Here is a 19,336-nt window from a genome sequence, read left to right as displayed (position 1 = left end):
AGCAGGGATAAGCCATGGTGATAACATGCACCTTTGATGTGATGGGGTGCTAGGGGGATGGCACTTGGCCTCTGTGTCTTCCTCTCCATCCCCACAAGCCCACAGCCCCTGTCTAACCAGAAAAACATCAGACAAATCCAAACTAAAGGATGTTTACAAAGTATCTGGCCAGCACTCCTCAAAACTGTCAAGGTCACCAAAAACTAGGAGACATGATGAAGAAATGTAATGTGGTATCTTGGATTCTGGAATAGAAAAAAGTGGTGGAAACTAAGGAAATCTGAATGAAGTACAGACAGTAGATAATAATGTACCAATAGTGGTTATGAAGTGTGACAGGGGTACCAGAATGCTGTTCACAATAGGGTAAACGCGGTGCAGGGAATTCTCTATAAGGCTCTTGCAACTTTTCTGTAACTCTAAAACTATCCTAAAATAAAAATGGATTAAATATTAAAACTCTTCCAACTCACACACACGTGCTCCTGATCCATACCTTCCTCCAGCTCTACTCCATTTCACTGCTCTCCTTCACAGAGAACCTTCTTGAAAGTGCTGTGTGTTGCAGTCTCAGGCCCCAGCCAACTCATTCCTTAGTCCCCTCCTCCTTAACCCCCATGGAAACTGCTCTTGGTAAGGCTGATGATGGACTCCCTGTCGGCAAGGCCCAGAGTCCACATTTCCTCCTTACCTTACCTTTCAGTCCAGGGTGTGACCCAGTTCTCTATTCCCTCCTTCCTGCAGCACCTGCTTCTCTTAGCTTTTGGGATACCCCTGGAGTTTCTCCTACTCCCTCTCCCCTGACATCTACCGGGGGTGCAGGCTCTGTCTTAAGAACTTTGTTCCTCATGGTCTATGGTCTTATCTCATAGGTGTATTTCATCCCATCTCAAGGATTGAAGTAAACCTTACTCACCACCAATTCCCAAATTTGCACCTCCAGCCTTAACCCTATGAGGTAGGGACTATTCTCATGCCCAAATAACAGAATAGCATGCATCGGGCTCTCAGACACTAAGGGGCTTCCTCAAAGTGACACAGTGGGAGGCAGCAGGGCTAGGATTTGAACCTGCGTCTGATTGACTTTAGGCCTTTGCTGTGAGTTGCCAGGCGCTCTACTGCCCCTGACTGCCCCCAGGGCCTCCCACATGTGCTGCTCATTCTGGCTTCAGGCCTTTGCACCCCTGGTCCACTCCTCCTGGAATGAGCTCTTCTTCTCCCCACTCTGCCTCTCTAATCATCTCCCATCCTAGCTATGGTGCAGAGTTTCTGTTCTCTTGAGACCCAGGCTGGTCTTATCTGGCCTACTGTGAACTCTCACAGGAGCTGGAATCCACCCTAAAACAGCTGAGGACTCACTTGCATCTATAGTTATCTGCTTTCTGGACAAGTGCAGCAGGTCTTGGAGTCAGGGCAACACACTAACACCCGGATTGGCTGGGAAAATGCAGGCCACAGGCCTCCACCATCATACACCATCTCACACAGTGGTCTGAGTGACCCAGGTGGCTTTTGTTTCCTCTACTAACTGTTAAGCTTTGAGAGAGAGGGATCATGACTTCACTGAGTAAGTGCCATTTTAAGAAACTCTGTATGTGTGCGTGAGTGTGTGTGTGTATTAGATGGTGTTGGGGAGTACTTCCAAACTCTTTTCTCCTCGGTTCAGTCTAGGAATGAAGGACTTGATGTAGACTCCATTGAGTCACAGAGAGGCCAAGCAGTTCCCACAGGGGTCACTAAGTTCAGAGAAACATTTGGAAGCATCAGGGCTGATGAGCAATCATAACCATTTTGGAAGAACTGAAAGTGCCCAGGGGAGGCCAGAGACCTGCCAGGCTGTGGTGGGAAGGGTGGTGAGAGAGGTCTCCAGGCTGGCTGAGAAATGAGACCTGAAAGTGAGAAAGCTGGTCAGTTTCATTGTGTTTCACAATGCTGGCCTGGCCTCTTCCCCCTGTCCCACCGGCAGCTTACTCTGAGACTGCAGGCAAGCCGCTCTGTTTTCCTGGGCCTTAGTTTCCTCATTTCTAGAAAGAGAAGGTTGAAAATATAAGTGATGGGCTTGGTGACATTGTTTCTTGGCCCTTCTCAGCATCCTGAGTCACTCTGAGATGACACATCCAGGGCTGCCTTACTGGCCCGGTGCCACCCCTGCTTTCCAAGAGGAAAAGCCAGGTTAATCTGGCCACTCTCACATAGGCCTCTTGGTAAAAATTCTTTTTCACAGGGTTCCAGGAGAGGAAGGCTGTAGGTGGTTGGATCTTGCATGTTGTGAAGGAAATGAGCCTGTATTTCCTTGATCTTCAGAAATACACAGTTCCTTCCCCATCCCCAGTTGAAATGTACATCAGACACCGTGCTGCAGAATGTTATCAGTTTTTCCCTGCATGGATTACAGGGGACAGGATTGGCTGCCTTCAAGTGGGGCCTCCTGCTATTCTGCTGGCCATGGCTTTGAGACCCCTCCCAGAGAGATTTCTCATCTGGAAGCTGCCAACTGAGCCAAATGCTGAGACGTCACACCCCACTAGGGTATGCTTGCCTAGAGGGGCAATATCTAAAGTCAGGGGATCCGGCTTATCCTGCACAAATGTGGGTGTGAGTCTGCTGGGCTCCTCTGCCCTTGCCCACCTGGCAATGCAGGTACATATTAACTCTGAAGCTACCTGCACTTTGAAAATAAAATATAAAATCAAGAGCATTTAAGTCAGTCTTCACTGGACTGCTTGAGACAAACGTGAAGCAGTGGCAGCTTGTGTGGGTCCCAGGTCTTATGCTTCAGTGCTGTAGGGAGGGGCTGAGCCCCTCTGAGCCATCCGGGGTTGGCTGAGCCATCAACGAAAGGGGTTTCGTTGTGCTCCTCCCCTTGCTTGCTGGACTTGGAAGTAAGAGGAGCTTGGCGCTGCCCTGTGGCTCTAGGGCAGGAGGGCACACTCACAGCCTTCAGTATGGGTAAGGCCAGAGGTTTTGCTCAGGGACAGCACTGTGGACCCCAGGGACTCATCGAAAGTTGTTGGTGGACTGGGATGGTGTCTTTCCAGCCCTGTATCCTGAACTTGCAAATTGTCAGAGGCAATTCTGTTCCTGAAGGATGGACTGAGATGTGTCATACACAGAAAAGATTCAGAAAAGAATGGTGGAGGGAGCTAGGCAGAGCCCAGAAACTCCAATCTGAAGGTCCAGCCCCCAGGTTTGGAGAGAGAAGAGTGAGCAAAAGAATCCAAGGAGGTCTAAAAGTTAAAGTAATAAAGACAGGAATTTTCTATTGGAAAAGGAAAACAGGGTCCTATCATGGAATCTACCTCCCAGCCAGTATAGGGTATGAGAAGAAAGAAGTTGGCCAAGATCTTATTTTTCCCATCAACAAGCTGTGACTTGCATAAGTCCCTTAATAAGATTCTCAGTTTCATTTACAAAATGGGTGCTAAGAGCATGGCTTAGACGGGAGCAAGTGAACCAGCAAGGTCACGTGTGAGACCACCCTGAACGTAGCAAAGTGCCAGGCAAAGTGTGGGCTGCTGAAAACAGCTGGTTCTGGGACTGACCGTGTAAGCAGAGGCTGCTGTTGGCTCTCTCCCCTGCTGCCCTCCACCCTCCGTCCCCGCAGATCACACCATGAGAATAGCTACCTGCTTAGAAGCAAGTTACAATTTGGAAAAATTAAATGTGAACTAGGGGACACATTGTGCTCATCTCCAATTCTGGGCTTCCTCCGTGCCATGTATGGCCGGGGTTATCTTTGTTCTTTCCATCCACATTCTACCTGGAAAGGCTCATTCCACCCGAGTTACCTCCAAGCTGAAGGCCTTTCTGACCTCTAGTGACCAGGCTGATGCCAAAGTGTAGAATGTGAACCCACATGGGCAAGCATGGCTCTCAAACTGCTTTATGCCATTTTCTGAAAGCAGAGACCAGGATCTCTTTCCTTGGTTTCCTCACAGGATTAAAACAAACAAACAAAAAACCCACCAAAAAACAGCCCTGAGGCAGATGGAAAAATACCTGCAGGAATATGGAAAATACAGCATGGCTTCTCAGACTTAGGCAACTGCCAAGTATTAACAATAGCTTCCTGTAAGCTCGACTCAGTTGACTTATATGTGAAGGTCAGTGCCAATGTTCATTTTCTATAAATTATTTACTATATCACTTGACATTAGTGTAGTCCATGATAAATCCCCAGGAAAGAAGAGCCAGCAGCAGTGGTAGGATCAGAATACTTTAATAAGATATCAGTGTCAAAATACATTTCCTTATAAAGTTAAGCTCCCATATAGTTATAATGTTGTCAGTAGGAATTCAACAATATAATAATGTTCATGAAATCATTACATTGACAGGTAAGGTTAATATGAAGCCTGGAATATTTTTCAGAGTATTTTAGTAAAACTGCAAGGGTAAAATGCCCTTCATGCCTGGGCAACACACACAGGGAATCAAATACTAGCGTTTACATGTCAGTAACCCTGCAAGTCCTGCTGCTGCCCTGCATTGGGCAACGCTAAAATATGATTTAGGCAGCATCGTGACTAAGTAATTTTTCTCATATAACTTGTTTCTTTTGAAAGTCAATTTTTGTTTTTTTGGCAATAAAATCTATCGGGCTTACCAAATTCTTAGCCTGATGTGCTGTGTGTGTTTAAAAGCTTTGTTGTGCCCACGACAGAAAAGTTCCACATCATTGGTATTTAAAAACCAAAGGTGTTGTCCCTCTTTACCCAGTGAGTTCCAGAGTGCTCTGGGAACACTCTGTTGTCAGTGCTTTCTACCTGTAGTATCACACCTCCTGTGACCCTGAGGCTGGGGGGCGGAGGGGGGGGGCGGAATCTGCCTGCCACTCGCCAGCAGGGGGCGCTGCACCTTGGCTTGCAGGGCCATTTGGCTGCTGGGCTAGGGATGGTCTGGCCCAGCTGTCCCCTCTTCATGGGCCCTTCCTCAGTCCAGCTCCACATGCTCTGAGGTCATGAGCTGAGAGGACGTAGACAGGGTTACTACACCATGGCTGAATCCTCGCTTGCCTTCCTATCTAAACCATTTCATGGTAGTTCAGGAAATATTCAAATGTGCTGCATGAAAGACCATTAGAGTCACATAGCTCAGTGCACTTGAAGGGCTAGCAACAAAACCTTAAGAAAAGTTAGAGCACTTCCCCTCCCTCCGTATTCTCCCCACCCCCACCCCTACGCCGTGCCATCAGACCCTCCGGCAGCAATAATAATAATACATACATATATGGTACATAGAGAACACGAGGCCATAGCACGCAATGCTCCCACTTAATGATTCCACATCTTGGATTGTTTGCCACACCGTGGCATATCACAGAAGCAAAAAGCCAGGAGAGACACAGACCTTTAGCAGTGTTAGTACAGGCCCTCGGGAGGACTGTACAATTCTGCAGTGTCAGCAACCACCAAGAAAAATAAAATCAATAGCTTAAGATAGTAAAGTGATTTTGTGAGCAAGATTCCATTTCCGTTTCTAGATATTACAAAGTACCCATATATACGATAAACACTTAACCCAGATATAAATTTTCTTCTTAAAAAACTCAGCTATGTTTTTGAATAATAATAATAAAAAATCCACCAAATGGGAAGAAACACCAAACAGTTTAGGAAATGCCACGCTGTGCAACTTTCACAGATAACCACAGACGTTGGAGTTTACCCTTCACATTTCTTTTTCTCCAGAAGTCATATCAAAATTAGAGCAAAGAGTCAGCTTAAAAAAAAAAAAAAAAAAAATGGTGATTTCTCTTAAAAAAGGAAGGAGAAGGGCTTTGAGAGGGAAAAGCCACAAATCAAGTTTGGAAAGCAAAATCATTTTGTTTCTCTTTGGCAACAACAACAAAGAATCTTTTTGATTAAACGAAGCCAAAGCTTTTCCTGCAGGAGAACAAACATACACCAAACTTGTTAGTATGAATTTTTTGTGTGGGGAGAAGGGTGGGAGATGGGGCAGGGGGAGAGGAGAAAGAGAGAGGGAACCTATGGATAATATAAATTAGAAGTAATTGAAGAGAGGGAGAAAAAATCTTATAAAATTTAAGAACATTTTCATTGACAGAGCAGGTAAAACAATTGTGTATTTTAAAAATATAGATAAAGTGAGCATCTCAGAAAAAAGGCCACTGCTTGGTGACCTCGGCAAGTCTGCCAGGTTAAGTCCATCCTGTAAAAAGTGTGCTGGCGGTAGAAATACCTAGTTGCAAATACAGCCGGAGAGGTGAAGCTGGTGGGACGGCATCGGCAGGGTGCTGCCGGGCAGGAGGGCCTGGCTCAGGTGGCCTGGTCCAGGGCTCTGAGGAGGTCCCCACCTTGCAGGAGCGTGGAGCTTCCTGGCACGGGCACGTTCACCTCACAGTCATATCTGGTCAGTTCAGGCAGCAGGTAGGGTTCAAATGAGGGCCCGAGCAGCCGGCTTGCTATACCTGAAAGGAATGGTTGGTATCATATTTTAAAAGGCCTACATTAAACGTCTGAAAAGCGTCTGTCCCATCAGAGGCTGGCGGGGATGAGGAAGGCACACACAGAGACAGCATGTCCGGTTTCCCTGACTGGCGAGGTACGGACAGTGCAGCCCTCATTTCACTCTGCTCCCCCAGTGTCTTCTTGGCCTGGCCATACTTGGGATGGACCTAGCAGAGAACACATCTGCCTCCAGACCCACCTCCCCAGACAGGGTGCTGAGACCCACGGAGGAGAGAAGCTCCAGGTGCGGAGCAGAGGCTGGGTAGAGGAAGCCCTCATTAAGTCTTCCTGGCCACAGAGGATGAGGCTTCAGGAAGAGCCTGGGCAAGGCCTGGGTTCCCCCACCCCATGCCTGCCGTGTACTGGCAGCGGGGAGGAAATGCTGGCACAAAGGGAATTCTGTACACACAGAGAACACACAACCTTCTCTGAGATTCAAGGGCCTGAAAATCCAGTTTCCAGTCACCACCCACCACCCTTGGAAGCCCCTCCTCGCCCCGGGCCATTCTCTGAGTAGGTGGACAGGGGAAGGACAGAGGGGAAACTCCCAGCACTCAAACAGGCCCTGCCCCAGAAAGGGAAGGCCGAGGTGGCAGCAAGCAGCCTGGAAGCTTGCATTCTGCTCCTTTGATGTGAGGTGCCCTCCTTCTCTTCCTTGCTTCACCCTGAACCTCCTAGCCCAGGCCTTTCCTGGGGTCTCTGCCTGACTCCCCAGCTCAGCTGTGCTCCTGGGGGCAGAGGCTGGGACAGCAGAAATGGACACGTGCTCCTATTACCTTGCTAACTTCCTTCTTAAATCCTAGTTGAAAAGAATATGATTTTCTCTTGATGTCAACATTCTAGGTTACTTGTGGGCTTCATATGAGGAAGCATAACACTGGCTACCTTTTGCTGAATACAAATGTGTACCAGTCACTAAGCCCAACACGTGCCATGCAAACCTCTCATCTAAACTGACAGGACAGTAAACAGCAGAGCTGGAATTTGAGCCCAGGGTTGTGTGGCAAATCTACAGCCTGGACTCTGAAGCACAGAACTATAATTTACCCCAAACTATTGCTGAGGAAACTGCCCTCTTAAAAGGCAGTTTTATAGTTACAAGGCAGCAATATAGTTACAAAACCACAAATTATGTTCAGGCCAAATAGAAAGCATTCTCGTGAAGACCGGTATGTCTTATAAGATGCTATCAGACTAAAGCTGCCCTGAATTGGAGGCAGACCTTCCAGCAGCCCTCTCTGTCCTGCCTCCTTCTCTGGCATGTTCTCAGCTCCTGCCTGGATTCAGTGAGGTCCTCAGTGTGTCTGAGGGGCTTTCGGCAATACAGTGACATGAAGACCTGAGTTAAGGCCACAGATTGTGAGACTGTCAGGGCAGAGAGAGCCCTGGAGGTCAGCTGATCATGGGAGGGCTCCTTCTGAAGTACTGAGGACAGATGGCCTTCTGACCCATGGAAGGGTGGCTGCCCGTCCCTGCAGCAAGCTTGTCCTCACGGGGAGCCAAAATCTGCCGCCTCGCGTCGTCCATGACTGGCCCTCACCCCTACCCCCACCATCCTAACTTTCACTCCTTCATCAGTTCCTGGCTAACCCCCTTTCTTCTGCAAGCACTCCTGCCAGTCAGTAACCTTCAGTTGGCAGAACAGTGTTCTAGGGGTAGCCAACCATGTCCAGCCTCTGTGGTCTGGGTTCTTTCCTTTAGCTTCTCTAGCCTGAGTTTGAATTAGGTCTTTTGCCCTTTTAGTTATGTCTTAGACCTACCCCCCAGGACTGCTGGTCACTACTGTGTCAGCTGGACCTAGTGATGAGGTACCCTGGGCCCCAGCAAGGGAGTTCTTTCGGTATATCAGTGCCAAGCGACCCTGCCCCTGGCACGGTGCGTACTCTGGAAGAAAGGAGAGGTGGGCTGGCCCTAGGGAACGTTGCACTGCGGCAGGCTGAGGAAACCCGTGTGTGTACTGAGCAGGGCACTTGGAGTAGCAGGCACTCAGCGAAGGCAAGTGTCTTAAGTCTCGGGGGGTTTTCAAAATGCTGACCTCCTGTTCTGTGAGGGTGATGGCCTCTCAGGGTAGGGGGGCCAGGCCCCGGTGCACCCACCTGATGCCTTGTGAGCTGAAGGCAGGCCATAGTCCTGGTAGGCGGCACAGCACTGCAAGGGGAACCCACTCTTGGCAGTCTCGCTGGGAGTCATGGTAGACGGCGGCTGTGGCGGTGGCAGGTGTCTTAGAGTCTGGCCCAAGCCATGCATGGGATTTTGGGTAAACTCATCTGAAAGACCCAAGCCAGAGAGTGAGGGTAGCACCCGTCCAAAGAGGATGGGAAAGGCCATGAAGCCCCCCACAGCCCTTTCCCTTTGCAAAAGGTGCTCAGTCACCAGCACTATCACCTGCCCTAGGGCCTCAGAACCCAGAAACTTCTGCCAAAGCTCATCCAAGCCAGAGAAGAGAGGAGGGAATTGGATGTGGGGAAGGTGGGCCAGAGGACTGTATCCATTCTGATGAAGCTAGAGAGGCAGGTGAGGCTGGCAGTGAGTGAGCAGAGGAACCAGGATGGGCCCCAGGCCTGCCACTGCTGCTCACCATTGGGGACGTTTGCATTCAGTGTCTTGTCAGGCATCAAAGGGCAGCTCCCGCCCCTGAAGTTCTTCATCCGTTTCCACATCAGATGTGAAGCGCGGCTACCTGGTGGATCCCCCTGGGTGTGGGAAGGGCAGATGTAGAGAAGGCCAGAGAACTGGGCCCCAGGCAGGGTCGGGCTGGGGTGGGTGTGGAGTGGCTCCACATCCCCTGTAGCCCTCACAGCCAGCTTCCCACCCAGCCTGCCCTTGCGGCCAGTCAGGGGATGGCTCACCCCGCTCATGTCCTGGAAGGCTTGCTCCTCATACTCCAGCTGTCGCTTCAGCTTCAGCTTGTTGGAGAGGGCTACCATGGCTGGGCTCATCACGTCTGGGCCCCGAGACCCATAGCCCTTTGCAGACCTGCCAAGCCCAAGAGAGTGGGCCGTGAGGGAGTCTGGAGCCCTTTGCTGCCTTCACCTGGTCTCAAGGCCCTTTGAGACCCAATACTCATGAATATGGTGACTCAAAGACCCTGAGGGTAGTCTGTGGGCTGAGCACCTGCCCCTCCCCCCTTTCAGGTGGCTCAAACCGCCTGCACCTCCCTGTACATCTGCCCAGCTGGGCAGTGTCTGTCCTGAGGAGGGTTTCTTTCTGCCCCTGTCTCGCCCTGTCCAGACCGTACCCCTCCCTTTGGCTCCCACTGGAGACCAGCTAGGTACCCTGTGAAGGGCAGGGCCTGCAGAGAAGCATCACCAGCAGATCCTGGGAGCTGCAAGTCATGTGCCAATTGCTGGGGCTTGGCTCAGTGAGCTCCCAGCTGGGTGAAATGGGGCATACTGGGGAGATTTGAAGGGGAAGGCAATGATGGTGCCTGGGCATGGCCCAGAGGTGCTGCTGCAGTGGAGGCCCTGGAAAGTAGAGAGGCGGGCAGGGAGGAAGCATGGACATCTTTTCATTTTTCTCAACCAGGGTTCCAGGAGAGAATGGAAAATGTAGTCACTCCAGTAATTTTCTGTCTTCTGTGGTTCAGGTGATGAACCCAGATAAGAAAGGCACTCTTGGGTGGTCTGAAGGGAGAAATCCATTGGGGTTCGTAGTTCTCAATAAGCCCCTTCTCTCCTTTCCTGTCCTCAGGCCTCTCTTGAGCTCCAGCCCTGATAAGAATCTGGGCCTCATTTACCTGAAGGTGATCCCCTGAAAGCCTAACCTCTCAAAGCACAGATAAGGGCAAAATGGAGTGTCAGCTATCTCACCAGCCCAACAGTGCCTCTCTGCCCCTCTCTGCTCAGCACACAGCCTGCTGCTGTGACTGCTACTGACCTCGTCTTGAACATCGAGACATGGGACACGGCGACAGGTGGCCCCAATGGCGGTGCTCCCAAGGACTCTGTGCGCTGATCCCCAATGGGCCACTTTGTGGGCCCAAAATGTAATGGTGGATCCGGAGGCCACTGTGTGTTGGATCTGCCCCCCATGGAAGAGAGAGGGGTGCTGGCTTGGCCACAGCATGGGGGCGGTGGCAGGGACGCCTTGCCTCCTGCATCAAAGAAGATGGAGGACATAGGCCGGTGCTCAGGCTCTGTCTTCTTGCTTCCCAGCTGCTGCTGATACTTGTCCAGGAGGAAGGGACTGTGTGAGGCCCTGGGGGCCAGTGGTTGGAAGATGTTTGTCATGGTACTGAAGCAGTGCTGGGGGGTGGGCTGTGTGCTGTCCGGCAAGAGCTGTTCCTCTGGGCAGATGGGGCTCAGCTGGAAGTCCTCCCCATCCATGGGGATGTAGGGCGCCAGTGTCTCCAAGTCTAGCTCATTGAAGTCCGTCTGGGGGAGGCAAAGCACAGCCTCACAAACACCATTCCAGCTCAGCCCCTCATCCCCCCACCAGTGCCCTTCATCCTAAACACAGCTCGATGGTGTCACTCTCCTGGCTCCCTAGGGCCTATCAAGAAGGTCTCAGACTTGGCCATCCAGTGTAAGGCCTTCTGTCAAGGGCACTAGCCTTTCCTCACCTTTGCCCTGTGCCATGAATCTCCATGCTCCACACTGGTGCCACCTCCCCAACTGACCAGAAAATCTCCTCCCTCTGGTGGCCAGGCCAGCCTACTCACTCCAGCCTGGGCTAGTTCCCCCTTCCCTAAATCCCAATACACTTAGGCCCTGAGGGTGCTAAGGACAGCTTACCTTCATCTCCTTCCTATGCCCTGGCACAGACCTAGGCAAGCAGGAAGTGTCTAGAGTGCATCAGTGGACTCTGAGTGACAGGCCCAGGAGAGAGGGATTTTTGTTCCAAACAGCAGACTTAGCACCCCATAGGTATGCAGTGTCATCATGGGCACCACAGGGAATGCTCAAAGGAGAGGCAGAAGACACTTTCTGCCTCCAGAGTCTGACGCCTCCCTGGAGAGTACGCTTACTAATGAGTGCAACTCTGGGAGGTGATGAAGGAGCAGAGCACACAGGTGTGATTAAACTACGAAGTTTTAAATCCTACAGTAGTTCAGAGGAGGCAGGATAAAGATGCAAACTGAGGAGCAAGGTAGACATCTGATGGACAGCCCAGACTAAGACAAATGGGCTGACCAGATTCATGGTCTGCTCTGGGGTTTTGTGAACACACATGCATCTACCCATCTCCTCCCTGGGTGCATACGTTTTGGAAAAATACTGGGCCTTATGTAATGAATGTGTTTCTGAAAAGTTGTAAGTAAACAAAAAAATATCAGAGGTCATTTTACACTGCATTTCAAATGATTATTTAAAAACATCCTGGCATGTTCTTAGTTATTTTGCTAAGACCTTTACATTCCACATTTACTAAGATTCAGCTATGTTGACTAGTATGATGAAAATGTGTCAAACGGTCTATGAACCAAGTATATGGTGCCCCATGATCATACTAATATACACAGCTATAATTTAATAAAAAAAAAAAATCCCAAGATGAATGTACTTGTGAAGGGATTATGTGTCCCTAAGGTTTACAAACATTTCATAAATCTGGGTATGTTTTTAAATGTATAGCCTCCTTAAAGAAATGTCCAGTTTTGTAGTTTGGGTTTTCACATGCACCGAGAAAGCTATCCAAGTAGGAGATGAAAAACTGTGAGTTAATAATCAAGGAACTAGAGGTCTGGGGGTGGGGAAATAGGGGTGACCGCAAACTCCATTTCCCCCATCAACACCCATTTAAGGGCCTTGGCCAAGCATCCCCACTGCTCTTTACAATGAAGGGACGAGGCTGTAAGAATGGATGTGAGCCTCTGCCAGATGGTGGGCATGCACACCTTACCTGGGTGCTACACTGGTCCTTGGCCTCTGTATCCATGGCGAAGAGCTTTTCAATCACTTCAATCTTCAGGTCATCGTTCAGAGATGTGTAGTAATCTCCAGGGCTGCTGGGCTGGGGGGCCAGGGAGGAGAAGGATGGAACCAAGTATATGGGACCAGTCTCTTCAGGAGCAGCATGGAAGGAGGACTACATCCTCAGACCCAGAGCCTCAACTCCATTCCACCAAACACGTATTTGTAGCAGGGCAACTACTGAAGAGCTATGTGAATCGGTCAATTCATCAACCTCTCTGAACCTCAGTCTCCTCATTGCAAAATGAAGCCTGTGGCTGCCAGAACTCTGCAAATGGTATAGCTCTGTGCCCTGCACTAGGGCTGACCTAGGGGCTCAAAGTCCTTCAAGGAACTTATCATTTTGGTGGAGGATGGAAACACCTCTAATACCTGGCAGGTAAGTGTCCCAGTCACTCTAGGGGGCTCTGTGACAACCCGAGAGGAGGAGGGAGGTAGCACTTCTGTCGCCAGTGCTCCTTTAGCCATCTGGCAAGAGGCAGAAGAGGAGCCCACCCTTTTTATCCTCACCCAAAGTCGGGGGGTGGGGGAGGGGTCAGCTCACCGTGGAGCAGCTGCTGTTGCTGGTGGCACTGGGGGTGGTGCTGCCTGGGGTGGCCGCCTGGGGCACAGTGAAGGCAGGCAGGCCCCCAGCCTCCTTCTGGGTGCTGTGGCTCCTCATCTCTGCTCCCCATGGCTGGCTTGGGGGCAGGATGGCCTTGCCATAGGCTGAGGACTCCTCAAAGTTCTGACATCCTGCGGAGACAAGGGCCTGATGGTGAACACTTAGAGGAAGCCCAGATGTTGCACAAAACATCTTTAAAAGGATTTGAAGAGGCTGAAAACCCTCAGACTTGCATTCCGAGGGACAGGCAAGTATTTTAATGAAATTGTGAATTTGAGGGCTTAATCCTGGGCCTCAATCTGTTCTCCATCCATGTTCTGGAATTATCCCTCTCAACATCAATCCAATTCAGCCTGTTGCCTAAACAAGAGGATCTTCCTTCTCTCTGTGATAACAACTCCTCCCTCTCATCTCAAACCCTCACTGCCTGTGATAGAGAATTGACCTCTCACGTGGGGTCCTCTCTTAACCCTCCTCACTCAGCACTTCAAGAGCCCAGGCTTTTGTGCCCACTAGAGCCTGTCATCTAACAGGTGATTAGCAGGGGCAGGGTAACTTGGGTTAAGGAAAGGCAGTACCTGGTTAGGCCTGTTATAAGAACTCCCTACCCCAGCCCCACGAGGGCTCCAGGGGCCCAGCTCAGCTAAGCAGCACCCACCGAAATCCAGAGAAATGATGGCATCTCCTGGGGTGGGGGCCAGCTGGGCCAGCTCCTCAGGCTCCTCTTTCAGCTTCGTGAACAGGAAGTTACTCTTCTCAGATATAGCCACCTCCCCACCGCTGTCGAAGATGCTATTCATGGCCATCAGGTGGGGCTTGAACAGGGATTCCGTCTGGTCCATGGAGAATACCACGTCGTTCTTCTCAATCTCACTAATGGGACAAGAGAGGCCATCAGGCCTCCCACATTTTCTAGCAAAATCCTTTTGCTCCCCAGACACATGGAAACCCTGACAGCTAAGCTCTCAAACAAAAAGGTTGGGGACCCTGTGTGCTGGCATTTTGAGAAGAATTACACCATGGAAGTGTGACTCATGGGGGTAGTGACCCCAAGAGTAGCTCCTGAATGTGTGTCTGTTTTGATGCTGTTCTATATCAGAGCTGAGCTGCGTGGTGCACAGGAGGCCAGAATGCTTCTGTTTTTGTTCTACCCCAGCAGTGACTTCCTCTAGCTTTCTTCCCACGTTCTATAGAGTGGAGGCGTTACACTTTTTTCTCCTAGAAAGTAAGAGAAATTTTCTCGCCCTTTTCCCCATTCAGAAAATATTTAAGTGACTACTGGGTGCCATCTGCCTTTCCCCACCCCCAGGTCATTGGCATGGCATAAATGACAGGGGCAAAATGGGCAGACAAAATTGCAAGTGTCCAGTGGTTCTCAAGACGTTCAAGGGAGCCTGAGGTCAGCACGGCAAAGAGCCCCTGGATCTGGACGCAGTGCCCTGGGCCTGCAGCCCTCTTGCAAGGTCCTGCTGTCTGGCACTTACCTCAGGACGTAGTTAACGCACATGACGCACTGTGGCTGCAGGTTGCGAGGGTTGTAGATGACTGTCCCCTGGGTCTCTAGCCACACGTAGCCCCCGTGCTTGGCAAGCATGCGGTATTGGCCGCTTACCACCTGGCCCTTGGTGCACACTGGGGGAAGAGAAACAGAGCCTGAGCTCAGGGAGGTGGGGCAGCTGGGTGTACCATGCTCAGGGGAGCGCAGTCTGCAGGGAGCAGACAGGACTGGGTGCCCTAAGCCAGGACCAGGGAAAGTGACCTGGAAGGCAGCTTGGAGATCATCACAGCCAGCTCAGTATTTCAAATACAGGAAAAGGAGGTTAAGAGAGGGTAAGCGACTCACCCAAGGCCATCTAGTGAGAGCATAGCCCATCACCAATCCCTTGACAAGGCACCCACAGGCCAGCTCTGCAGTGAGCAGGACCAGAGCCTGCCCCTCCCCTGCCTAACTCTCCAGGCACTGGGGACTCGCGAGTAAGCATCTTGGAGAAAGCCTGACTCTGGGTAGCTTTTTGTAGCACATCCATCACCAGCACCCTGCTTGTGAATAGAAGCAATTTCTTTTTTCAGGTCATATGTAAGGTCTGCCACTTTTTGGGAACAGAAGGTTGGTAAACCCACAGCAAGATGAAGGCAAACCACCCTTCCTTGGCTGGCTGGAGAAACGGAAGGGATCCCAGCAGTCTACATAGATTCTTCATAAGCCATAATAAGCCCTTTACATCCTCCCAACTGCCCCGCTAGGCTTCCAGCCCATGCCTTCTTTCTTTATCCAGATAGTCCTAAATGGTCATTTAAAAAGTGGTTTTACCATCTAAAAACACTAAGGAAGGAGTTCCGCATCCTGACTGTCCTCTTCCACCCAGAGTGCTCTGTCCATTACATTAAAGTATACTAACGTTAGAATGTTTGGTATTTTTATGGGCTCCCCATTTATTTTCATTCTTTGAGAATCACAGAGAATTGGGAAGAAGCATGGTAGAAGGATCAGGAAATCTTGCTAGCATGGGGATTCTGGGAAAGGAACAATTTTTCTCCCACACAAAAGGGGACATTGATAGTAATAGTAGCAATGATAATGGCTGACGTTATTAGCTGCTCATTATGCCACTGTGGTTGTATTGAGGAGCAGATGTACTTGCCTGGGCTATCCAATACACACGTGTTGACCAAATGCCAAGGACAAGCATATAAGAAAAGCTACCTCTTTCCCAAAGGTACTAACATGTACAGTGCCCAGGCCCTGTCACTGCCAGTTTGTACCACACTGCAGATGACGTAACCTGGTCTCTCCTGTGGGAGACCAGGTTCTCCGTCCACACAGTGTCTCCTTGGTTCCTCTGGTAGGCTCGTGGGCCACCACCTCCTTTACCAGCCCCATATAGCTGAGGAGTGTAGCTCAGTTTGTAATCTTTCATACTTAGGTTTTATTTGGCACATTTTACCCTCTTCAAAAATTTAACAAGCACGTGTAAGGTACAACAACAACTGTAACTTACATTTGTGTAGTGCTTTGTGGTATTTAAGACTGTCTCACAAGATGAATTCACTTCAGCAAAGCACTTAGGACAGTGTGTGGCACATCAAACACTCCAGAAGAAATCAGTGTCATTGTTAGCTCATTTAACAAGCTATACTGTGAGGCAGATATTATTACCACCAATTTACAGTGAAGAAACTGAGGCTTAATATTATTGAGTGATTTGCTGAAAAGTCCCCTCAGGTGGAAACAGCAGACAGAAGTATAGTCCAAATTAAAGTCTTTCTGTCTAGCTTTTTTTGTTTTTCATTTTACAAAATCAACTTACTGAGTTTTAATTTACCTTCAGTCAAAAATGCACTGATTTCAAGCATACAATGAGTTTTGACAAATGTATGTGCCTATCAGCACAGTGAATGTACAGAATGTACAGAACTTTTCCATCACTCCCAAAATTCCTTAAGCCTCTTGGCAGCTAATCCTTATTCCTACCCATGGTTCTACTGATCTGCTTTTTTGTCATGATATATTGGCATTGTCTTCTCTAGATTTTCATATAAGTGGAATCACACAGGAGTTTTCCTCTTGTCTGGCCTCTTTCTACTCAGCTTGTTTCTGAGATTCCTCATGCTGCTGGAGGTACTTGTGGCCATTCTTTTTCATTGCTGAGTAGTATTGCCCTGCATGGGTGGGCCATGATTATTCATTTGCCTGTTGATGGGTGCTTGAATTGTTTTCAGTTTGGGGCTATTATGAACAAAGTTGCGATACACATTTGGGTATAAATCTTTGTATAAACACATATTTTCATTTCTCATGGGTGTAGCTAGGAGTGTAATTGCTGTGTTATTTGCTAAATATGTGTTTACTTCATAAGACGCGGCCAAATTATTTTCCAAAGTGGTTGCTATTATCTTAGTCAAGTCTTTTTAACAAAATCCTGCACTGTAGAGAAGATAGATGAAGAAATAGGCCGAGAGGATTGTGACTTGCTTAATACCACACAGGGCAAGAGCAAGACAGTCTAGGCTAGACAACAGGCCTTGTGGTTCCCAGTACAATGTTCTCTTACTATAACATCTTGAGCCACAACTCACTGGGAAGACTAAATTTGCTGTTGCCACTGTCCTAAGCCATCGCTGACTCCTCCATGAAGGAAATAACTTTTGTCCTCTTTGCTATCCCTTTATCTGTGGCAGTGAGGCTTCCTTGCTACAGTAAAATGATTCTTGCACAATTTCAAGTGCCTGGAGTTAACTTATTTAGACGGTTCTTAATGGAAACCCAATTCAACCTCTTAGTCTTTTGATCAAACAGCACAGCAAGCAAGGTTTTAACTGCATTTCTAGCAATTGCAGGCAAGGGCCTGCTCTGTCAGGAGAATATAATTAACGCCAGCTTTCTAATCATCTGCTCATTAATGCCAGCCATGGTGAGGGGCCTGCTACTTGCTAGATAGGCTTTTTATGGTCTTTAATCTTGTTTTCCTAAGAGCACATAATATCCTCAATACAACAAAGAGAAGCCAGCCCCCAGACCCCACCCTCTGAGAATCACAATGTATAAATTATTTATCCATTTGGAAAAGATGGCTTTCAGTAGTCTAAATCTGGTTTTGGACTGAGCTTCCCCAGTCATTTCAACCATAAACCTTCGCAGGCTAAGACACGCACGTGCATAAATTTGGGACCCCAGTGTGTGAACCTGGGTCAGCCTAAAACCTGAGCCTCCACTTATTCCACAGCAGGAAAATGAGTCTGAAGTGCAACTTTATTTGTAAAAACCCAAAGATTAATGGGAGAGACAGAAGGGGAGGAGAAAAGAGAAGGATAGAGAACAGGACTCAGAGCTCAGGGCAACTTTACTTGTCTCTATCAGGGAACCTGACAAGAACCTGTGATTTCTGTTTGGGCCATGAATTACCTTTAAGTATACCTGATACTTAAATACATGGATTCAATAAAAGGCACCCTATTTTTCCTGGAGTCAGCACAACACTAACACGAAAAATTTTTACCCCAGTCTTTTTTACAGATCAAGGATGTTCTAATAAGAAGGGGGAAAGCCCCTTTTATATGCTTAGTGAGAAGTCATAAATCTTGTGCCCTTTGACAGTAGCTTCTTCCATTGTCCCATCTCAGAAGATAAAGTACAGTAATTCTGTCCTCAAAGAATTCTCATAAATTTTTCCCATTCTCCCCTGCTTTTCTTTCATCCTTGACTTGGAAGGAAAGGTAGTCTTTTCTCCAATTTTACATTTAAAAGTAGGAAGGCCCAGACAGCCAGGCCCTGGGGAATCAGTGGGTCCACTGGGCCTGAGTTGGGGCCCTATGTCCCAGAACCTGGATGATTCTGTCAACTTGCCTTTGGGAGCACAGACCAGGAAAGTTTGGGGGAATCCCACAGGCAAGGCTGGAAACAGATCCTATGCTGTCAAAGCTCGGGCAGGCTCAGTCAGGCTGGGTCACATTCACGGGCATACAAGAGTATTTCCATCTCTACCTCCCTACCCCAACCGTGGGTCCCAGAATGGGGCTGAATCTAGGTCATTTTGTGTATTTTATTTTGCCAGAGAGCACAGTGAGAAACTTCTCTGAGATAACATGATGTGCCCTGTTGTACTATCAGATCAAACCCAAAAGCCATAGAGGATGAAGCAGAGGAACCAACCAGAGGAGGTCTCCCTCCTTAAAAAAGCATCGACCATGCTTGCAAACAGCCTGGTCTTCTCACTGATCACATCCCACTCAAGGCCAGATGCCACAGACACAAGGAAGCCCCAGAGGCACTCCAAGAACTTACAGTTCTGGTGACTTTTGGTCATGTGTTCTGAGTCCAGTGCATGGTAGAATTCATAGGCTGAGCGGCCGAGAAGCTCCTCAGGATGGTAACCAATCAGTTCTGTGATTCTGAATTAAAAAAAAAAAATAGCATGTAGGGAATGAAGATACATGAACGTGGCCCATCATGTGGGCAGGGGCTCGAGGAATGAAACCTAGAATATAAATCAAATGCACACATCCAAGCTTTCTGGTCGTGCCATTGTGCTCAACCTATAATTGTAGGTTGACCCAAAACCTGTTGTGCCTCCCATTCCTGAAGTCTGGGAGGAAGGAAAGGATCTATTCAGAAGACTCCGCTCCCTGCCACTCCCACTCCACACAGGCTGTTGTCCGTGGACCAGCAGAAGGGCTCACACACCCTCATACCGCAGGTTTTGTGGATGAGGGAGTAGAAAGCCAGGGAAGGCAGGCAATTTGCGAGATGTTCATATAGGCGTCCAGGGACAGAGCAAGAATGAAAGCTGGGGCTTCCAGCTGCTAGGTCAAGCTCATGCTAGTAGAAGGTGAAATAAATTAAAAGTTAAAAT

General features: G+C 48.9%; 1 protein-coding gene across 1 annotated transcript in view; it reads right to left on the bottom strand.

The window, feature by feature from the left end:
* Nucleotides 1-4,203: 4,203 nt before the first annotated feature.
* The window catches only part of EPAS1 (endothelial PAS domain protein 1), an 86,156-nt gene continuing 71,023 nt past the window's right edge, over nucleotides 4,204-19,336 (bottom strand). Inside the window, exons 7-16 of the mRNA XM_053587011.1 lie at nucleotides 18,769-18,875; nucleotides 14,471-14,618; nucleotides 13,645-13,859; nucleotides 12,927-13,117; nucleotides 12,312-12,422; nucleotides 10,347-10,843; nucleotides 9,320-9,446; nucleotides 9,049-9,163; nucleotides 8,567-8,737; nucleotides 4,204-6,430 (exon numbers count right to left, since the gene is read on the bottom strand). Of these exons, the coding sequence (XP_053442986.1) occupies nucleotides 6,279-6,430; nucleotides 8,567-8,737; nucleotides 9,049-9,163; nucleotides 9,320-9,446; nucleotides 10,347-10,843; nucleotides 12,312-12,422; nucleotides 12,927-13,117; nucleotides 13,645-13,859; nucleotides 14,471-14,618; nucleotides 18,769-18,875 (1,834 nt within the window). The 3' untranslated portion in view covers nucleotides 4,204-6,278. The remainder of the gene's footprint in view (nucleotides 6,431-8,566; nucleotides 8,738-9,048; nucleotides 9,164-9,319; nucleotides 9,447-10,346; nucleotides 10,844-12,311; nucleotides 12,423-12,926; nucleotides 13,118-13,644; nucleotides 13,860-14,470; nucleotides 14,619-18,768; nucleotides 18,876-19,336) is intronic.

This window comes from Nycticebus coucang, chromosome 4, assembly GCF_027406575.1.
Source record: "Nycticebus coucang isolate mNycCou1 chromosome 4, mNycCou1.pri, whole genome shotgun sequence".
NCBI lineage: Eukaryota > Metazoa > Chordata > Mammalia > Primates > Lorisidae > Nycticebus > Nycticebus coucang.
The sequence above is the reverse complement of the archived record's forward strand: the minus strand, read 5'-3'. Positions and strand labels throughout refer to the sequence as shown.